Here is an 8,780-nt window from a genome sequence, read left to right as displayed (position 1 = left end):
GACAGGGGAACCGGCCGGAACCGGTACCGGTACCGGAACCGGAATTGGTATCGGAATCGGAACCCGATGGAATCGGTCGGGCCGGGACCGGGACGATATTCTTGTGGATTTTTGGAATCGGGAACTGGTAGGAACCAGAACCGGTAGAACCGGCAAAAACCGGAACTGTATGTTGCTATTTCTCGATGACCGCTTCCAACATTGAAGACACGACAAGAACCGGTAGGAACCGGCGGTCCGGTTCGGTTCTTAATTTCGGACGACTTCGGTTCCCGGGTTGGGTCCGTTTCAGGCCGGTTCCAGCCGGGTCGGTTCCTTTGCTCATCCCTAGCTGGGCGTACACATATGTACGTTGGGTGTACGTGTGTCCAGGTGAAACCCTAACTTTTAGGGTTTGTAGAGTATTTAAGCACCATTATGGGCCATTTTGACTCACTCTTTCAGCCTCCAAGTCCTTTAGCCGTTTTGAGAGAACCCTAACCCCCATAGTGAGCATCTTGAGCTTATAGTATGATTTTGTGTGCCAAAAGGAGAAGCTAGTGCATCAAAGGAGTCAAGGAAGGAAGCAAGCTTGTAGATCTTGGATTATCATCTTCTCAGGAAGCTCCAAAAGGTATAAAGCTTCTACCTTTATGCTTGGATTGTTTAGATATTGTTTTGGTTGCTTTTTGGTATTCTTCTTGTCCCAACTCCCAAGAGTCCCAATTTTGTGCATGCTTTGTTTTGCTCGTGTTGGGTTGTCCTTTCAGACCCTAGGATGGGTCCTAAGGCATAAAAATGAGGTCCCCTGAGCTAGTTTGGTCCCTTGTTCTTTGTAGGAGGTCTTAATGGATTAAGACCATGTATTAAGCCCTTTTTGGTCGACCAAAGTCTTAAAGTTTGAGACTTTATGGTTCTAGAGTGCTATTGGATCATGGATTTGAAGTTTGAGCTCAAGTGCTTAATCCATTAAGCACTTATGGAAGTTTTAAGCCCTACAAGGGTACGCCCCGCGTAAGGCAGCATACGCCCCGCGTACTGAGTCAACCTCCCCGTAGGTGGTCAATGCAAGGCAAGTTACGCCCAACGTACCGAAGGGGTACGCCCCGCGTACGCCTCTGTTTGGATTTCGGGCTTTGGGCTTCGGGTATTGGGCCATTTGTTGGGCTTTGATACTTGGGCCCTAATGGACCATCTGGACAAGTGTATTTTGGGATAAATAGAGAATTGGACCTTTAGATAAGGCCCAATAAGGGTTTTGGGCCTAATTTGGAAAATTAGGCCAATCATAGGCCTTGAATTAAGTTGGGCCTTTTGGATCAAAGATTTGGACTTGGGCCTTGGCCCAGTTGGGAAAAGGGTAAAATGGATATTTACCCTAAGTATGGATCGTTAGTCAAGGATGGTAATCCAATTGTTAATTGGATGTTTGTTTTGTTGTGTTAGTTGGGGATTTTCGTGAGCCAGCAGTCGGAAGTTTTCAGTATGATTCGGCATTGTGAGGTGAGTTTTCCTCACTGTACTTTCGGGTCGAAGGCACCAAGGCCAGCCCTTTTGGTTAATAGCCTGATATTGTTCTTATGCCAAGTATGGAATAGATATGCATGAGTATGCTAGTTCTTGATATGCTAGCCTGGTAGATCTGTAGGACTACCTATGATTCTGTCTGCATGATTATCTGCGTATGTTGGTTATCTATCAGTATATTGTGTTGGGTTGAGGTTGTACTGCTTCGTGCCATAGCCAACAAATCCTGGGGCATTCCAGATGTGAGTTGAGGGTCGGTTAGGGCATGCCAGACTCATACTGAGGGCTCGATAACATTCCAAATACGAGCTGAGGACCCGGTTGGTATGCCAGACTCGTACTGAGGGCTTGAGGGTATTGGAGCAATTCATATATGAGCTGAGGGCCGAGTAGGGCATGCCAGACTCGTACTGAGGGCTCAATACCGTACCAGATATGAGCTGAGGACCCGGTTGGTATGTCAGACTCGTATTGAGGGCTAAACATTGATAATTTTGTTCGATGATTGATCGGTACAGGGAGCAAGCCAGACGTAAGCTATGGGACCCGAGGGCAAGCCAGACTTATGTTGTGGGTTCAGGAGCAAGCCATATGTGAGCTGTGGGCCGATAGGAAATCCATAATCGTACTGTGGGCTTAGGGGTAATCCAATCTTTTAGTTGTGGACCCATTGCATGCTGTTATTTTATATGTGTGATCGTTTGTGTGACTGGTATTTTGGGGGAACTCACTAAGCTTCATGCTTATAGTTTTGGTTTATGGTTTCAGGTACTTCAGTGGATCGTGTCAAGGTGAAGGCGTGACCATACACATTCTCGCGTTTTTGGCCTTATGATTTATGGAAAACTATGATAACATGAATGTTTTGAAAACTATGTCGAAAGCGATTCTGATTTTAAATAATATTTTGGGAACAATGGTTTTTGTAAACACTTCTTTGGAAAAAAGGTTGTTTGAAAGGTTTAAAATTGTTGAAATTTTTGTGATGTTACACACACACTTACAACCCTTTATCTCAATGCTCTGCCTTAGACTTATTCTCCATTGGTTTTAGTCTTCGATGAAGCCCTGCGACCCCTGAAGTAGCATTAGATATCAAGTAGAAGCTCTGTCAATCCAATTACCAGACTTCTGTCAAGAAAATCTCTGTAAATTAAGCTACAATCTAGTCTTTTCAGTGTAACTTATATTTATAGTCATAAGTCGTTATTATGAACCTATAAATAATATTTATCAGTAATTCCATGTTATTATACTGATTGATCTACTTACGGGAGAGGTGTCTAGAATGGTCACGTTGGCTTGGTTGTTGGATTTCAGGAAGGTTATATGCCGAAATGGTCCTGCCTCCCAACTGTCCTATCTGCTTGATACTTACTTGATAGATCTTGATGTAGACATTGAGATTAGTGAGGAATCTAGACTATAATTATTATAGTCACCAGGATTACGAAACTAGACTAAGACTTAGTACTTTATACGTCTAGGTCTTTTCAAAGTACGAAGCGAAGCACTACCGAAATCGTAAGTCATCCACTTTTATCAAGTGAGTACATAGTGATTTTCATCTTATACATAGACATGAAGTATCTAATTAATTAATTGTTATATGTGCTTATGTGCAAAGATGTTATGTATTAGATGAAATGTTACAAAGATAAGTTATATGATTTATGTATTTTATAAATATAATACATTGGGTAACTAAGGTTAGTAATAGATGCCATAGTATAATGAAAGATGTAGGCAATGATAGAATTCCACAACTGTAGAAATGGTACTAGTGTGCCAACGATGTAGGAATGATACTAGTGTACCAATGACGTAGTCACATAACGAAGTATGGGTGGCAACCACCAGACTATTCATGACCATTCGTGGAACACTGGCAGCGATGGACTTTGTGCCAATTAGACGAAGTCAAGAAGCGATGGACTTCATTCCTATTTGATGAGCTAAGGCAGCGATGGACTTTGTGTCTAATAGATAGACTCAGACAGTGATGGACTTCATGCCTAATAGATAGACTCAGGCAGTGATAGACTTCATGCTTATTTGATGAACATAGATAGTGATGGACTTCATACTTATTTGACAGTCTCGTGGAACTTAGGCATCAATGGACTTAATGTCTATTCCTCAGGACAAACCCTTAGCAATAAATATAGAAAGGAAACTTGATGACATGTATTGCGGAGAAATCCCTGTAATAATATTGTCAGCAATGATGACTAAGATAACCCTTAGGATAGATTATTAAGGGAAGAATAAATAAGAAAAAGGGGGTGGATAATCGGATTAATTGTTTGATAATTAAACATATTAATTATATTACTGTGGGTTGAAAACCCCTATGTACTCACTAGGTTCCCAACCCGACTCACTCAGCTTCTTTGTATCACAGGTAGCAGTACAAAGTTACATGCATGATGAGAGGTTCAATGAGATGTAGAATATTAGTCTAAGATACTTTAAGATCCGTTTATGTTTATGTTTTGTATCAGTTATGACATCCCAGGATTTTATAAATTAATGAAAAACATTTCTTCAGAAATACTTTTACGGGACCAAATTCCGCAATTATAAATAAACTCCGTTTTAAATAAAGCATAAACAAAAGTTTTAAAATAGACGTAAAAATGGGGATATCACACAAAAACAAGTTTTCGGTTTGTTTTCCATATTCGAGTTTGTTTTTCGTTTGTTCATATTCAAGTTATGAGTTTTTTTTATTTTTTTATTTTTTATTTATGTTTCAAATGCAACTTCGATTTTTCAATTCAGTGTGTGTATATGAGACTACCCACACGATGAGCACAATTGAACTTGAAAAAGCTTAAACAATGGAAATTTGATATGGGTTTCGATTTATTAGACCCACGATGCACAAACGATTTTATAAATGGAGTTGAGTTAAGATTGTTTGTGTTATTTCAAAGGATTCTCAGGTTTATTCTTCCGTAAAAAGAACTTCGTCCAAAATTCATATTTGTCCAGAGAAGATCGCGGAAAAATTCTTGTTTGCCAGAAAATACGACGGAAACCGAAAAAACCCACTATACCGGTCATAATGATATGTTTTAAACAAAAAAACAAGTTTAATGGTTAACAGTACACAAAAAAAAATTAAACGAACAAATATGTATGAAGGGTATAGTTGGTTATCTTTTCAATTTATTAGCCCAAAAAAAATTAATATACAAACTCCGGACTCAAATTCCGGATTTATGATAGGAAAAAAAAAACTGAAATTTTTTATACAAAATTAAAGGAATATAAAATTAATGCTACCTTATTTTGTGAACAAATGATAAATAAAAGTGAAGAAAATAGAAAACCCACGTAGGATAAGCCACGTAACAAAACGGCATGGCAAGATGAATTGCAGCACACGCGGATCCAAGCCAAACTTACGTAACCCCGCCCACAAACACACGCTCTCAGGGCGCATGCACGAGCCTTTATTATTGTCAATATAAATCCCCCACCTTTTACATATATCATTGAAAACTTGCAAAATATATAACAATTATTGTGTTTCAACAAAATATGTAATATCTTATTAGATATATGTCTACCATTTTACATTTAAATAATATTATTATATAGTGTAACCCATATCGTATATTTATAAGTTATGACTTTCAACGGATTCAAATTTAAAATTTTATATTTCAATAATTAATAAGTTCATAATCTCATTATACTTCTTCCTATATATTATACTAATAAAAGTGTAGTTTTTTTGTAATGTGTCATTCTATTAGGTCTACTAATTAATGTCATGCGATCAGGGGCTGACGCAGAAATACATAGTAGGTGTTGCCGAGGTTGAAAAATATGTTGCCGATGTAGAAAATATATGTAAAAAATCAAAAAAAGCGAAAAAAAATTTACTGCGTACAACAAAAAGTAGATGTTGCCGGTGCCACACCGAGACACCAAACAAAACCTCCACATGCATGTCACTTTTCATTTCAAATTTCAAATTTCTCACTCTAATTCCATTAAATTAATAAAATTATAAGAAAAAATAAAATAAAATTAATACAAATTATAAGATGATACAACATATTTATTTGAATCAACGATTATAATTTTATATAACTAAATCTTTTAATTAATAAAAATGTAATGATTTATAATCAGATTATGTTTATTGACAAATCAAATCCACTCATTTTTCTAACTACGAACATCATCTCTTATCGACATATAAAAATATAATGATTTATAATCGGCCTATTATTTTTAAAATTATAAAAAATATAAAAAGTTATTCATAACAAACAAAACTAATCTTTTATCAATTTCATTATTTCAATTTTTTAAATCAACTAAACTTTTTTTTCTTTGAGTTATTTTTAAATAAAACTTAAAAAACACTAACAGATAAAAGATTTATGCCGAATATTTCCTTTGCAAACCACACAATGAGGTTTTGATGAATAACAAACCTAACAACACATGTCCTAGATTTGTTTGATTGTTTCCCTCCTTGTGATCTATAGGAAGGAAATATGGGACCAAAACCTCTATCGATCTCTAATTCTACAACAAAATTATTTGGAACCAAAACCTAAATAGAACCCTAAATAGATTTCTAAGTCAGCCTAGATCTCAGAATCAACAATTCGAGTCGATTTGAATATTTCATAGATGGTTTTATGAATTTTTCCATACATAATTATTTTGTATTTTCTTTAAAACGATTTGAATCAATTCATTGATTTTATTTATGCATGAGAATTTTTTTGAATTTACAATTTAGTTTTTTTCATAAATATTAGATAACTATTGAGAAAAAACATTTGAGAAAAAAACTCATTTAGGTTTAAAAAATAAGTTTTTTTTTTTTTTTTTTTTTTTTTAATTTCAGTTAGTTTTAAAAAACAAATAATTTTGTTCTTTGAGACTGCATATATTTAGTTCACCTCCTCCTCTATAGATGTCAGTAGATATGATTCGCAAACTGTAATCCTTTTACTTAAAGAAAAAAACAAAAACCTAAATAACCTATGATGATCGAATTTGACATAAATCCTTAAAAAATCCATAAAACTTTGAATAATTTAAAATAGTTGCGTAAATTAATATTTACCTTCATAAATTAATTTCATGACAACATATCATTATTTATACTTGCAAAACACAATCATTTAGACAGTAAAACTATATTTTTCACGTAAAAACTTATTTCATATGAATACATGGTCAAATTGAAAAACTAGCAACATACTTTTTGGACTTTTGGATATGTTCATTATATCATGTTATTTTCATTTCTTATGACCGTAACATTGATTTTAAAAGAATTTGAACACAAACAATTTTTATTGTTATAATAGAATGCAAACACAAACTGTTTTCATTGTTATAATTTAATAAAATTTCAAACTATAATTTCTTAATAAACAAAATTAAAAATACAATTTTATAATTAAATAAATTTCAAAATATAATAACTTAATATAAGATGCAAATTGTTTTTGAATTAGCCACGGCCATATTGTATAAATAGCATCTCTTCTGGTCCCAAGAACAATCACTACCTTCCTTGCTTCATCAAACATCCAACCCCCGAGTGAAGAATTAATCAGCCCATCATTTTGGAACCAAAAGTCAAAAAATTCGTTATTGTCAAACCCTCAATCGCCACCTGCTATAAATTATTTTGAAATTTAAATTTACAAACAGGTTACTCAATCCGTCAATCGTCGTTTGATTTTGCACCACCATCGACGGCGGAAAGGATGGCGTGTTTGGGGATTCGTCACAGCGTAGTTGGAGATTGCATGATCCGGAAGCGTGGTGGTGGTTATACAGATGAACGATCGAATCGTCTTTCCGGATTCACACAGCTCTCAATCCCCAATCTCGCCGTTAAACTTCCTAATCATAGAGTCTCTACAGCGGTTTACGCTACGTTAGCGTGTGATTCCGGTCATCGGTCGACTTTGTCTTTATTTGATGACAGTTTAGATTTACGAACAGAACCATTTGGTGGTAGTGATGATAATGAGGATCACGATCGTACATGTATTGAGAGCCCTAGGGTTTCGGAGAAGCTCGATGAATGGATGCGGATTTCGGTAACGGAAATCGTTAAGAACATAAAACAAGCGCCGTTGCTGGTTCAGATCTACGCCGATGGCGAGGTGGAGATGAAGAAATCGCCGGCGGCGAAGGACTGGCGGAATGTAGTTAAACACAGATCGTCGTCACTTGAGGGAGTTATACTGGTGGAGGAGCTCAATGAGAACACTGATCCGGTGGATTCCGACGTAAAGTTCGAGGAAGAAGACGGAACTAGGGCTTTTGGTGTGCTGATTCAAGGAAAAATTAAAGGTTTAGATCAATGTAAGTCTACGTGTTACTTGTTGAAGACAAGCAGCGTTAATGGCGGAGGAATGGGGCATTTTTGCACCCATTTTTGCTTGATGAAGGTTCAGAGCTTCCATGAAAATGCTTTTTCGCAGTTCAATAATTGCTGGTTATTGAGGTGAAATTGAATTAATTTGGAAGGTTGTAAAGGGTAAATAATTCGTTGTAATATTGTTTGAGTAATTATAAATTGAGAATTGATGGAATTAATGTGTAAATGATTCATTGGAATTGTTGTTGATCCAACATCCTAAGGTTAAATTTTCCCTAACTTTCAAAAAATGGCCAAAAGATGGAAAAAATAAATAAATAAATACCCGGCAATTTTAGCACTTGATCGCTTGCTTTTGGAGTATGTTTTTGTGTTTGACTTTTAATTTTCAAAATTCTTTCATACAAATACAAATTTTGTTTGATATAATTTTTTTAAATTGTTTTCTTTAGGGAGGAGGGAGTCATTCCCTCACAACTCACTATCACATCACTTTTTCTTTTTTCTTTGGGTAAATTACATCAATCGACCCTTGTGCACATGTCAAAAAACGTGTTTAGTCCCTATTTTCAAAAATTAACTCGGACAGTCCCTGGTTTAGTTAAAAGTTGCACATGACATCCCTCGTTAGTTTTTATTTGCACGTTTAATCCCTTACAAGACATGAAATGACTATTCTACCCTTTTTATTCCTTTTTACATTTATTTTATTTTTCTTACAATTATTTATAATATACAAAACAAAATAGAAAACCCCACCCACCCCCACCCGCCTTATACTACCTTCCCTTCTAAACCATCTTTCTACCCTAAATTCTTTGATAAAATCCCCACCGCCGGACCATCACCACTGCCCACAACCATCAGCCACCACCTATTTTTACCCGAATTAGCCTTC

At 35.8% G+C, this 8,780-nt stretch overlaps 1 protein-coding gene across 1 annotated transcript; it reads left to right on the top strand.

Moving 5' to 3' along the window:
* Positions 1 to 7,035: 7,035 nt before the first annotated feature.
* On the top strand, positions 7,036 to 8,096 carry LOC145135498 (uncharacterized). Its single transcript, XM_079069767.1, has one exon. The coding sequence runs from the start codon at positions 7,260 to 7,262 to the stop codon at positions 8,010 to 8,012; it is 753 nt and encodes a 250-aa protein (XP_078925893.1). The 5' UTR covers positions 7,036 to 7,259; the 3' UTR covers positions 8,013 to 8,096.
* The last annotated feature ends 684 nt before the right edge of the window (positions 8,097 to 8,780 follow it).

This window comes from Lactuca virosa, chromosome 9, assembly GCF_052849685.1.
Source record: "Lactuca virosa cultivar CGN04683 chromosome 9, Lactuca_virosa_CGN04683_v6, whole genome shotgun sequence".
Taxonomy (NCBI): Eukaryota; Viridiplantae; Streptophyta; class Magnoliopsida; order Asterales; family Asteraceae; genus Lactuca; species Lactuca virosa.
This window is presented reverse-complemented; position numbering and strand designations above follow the sequence as displayed.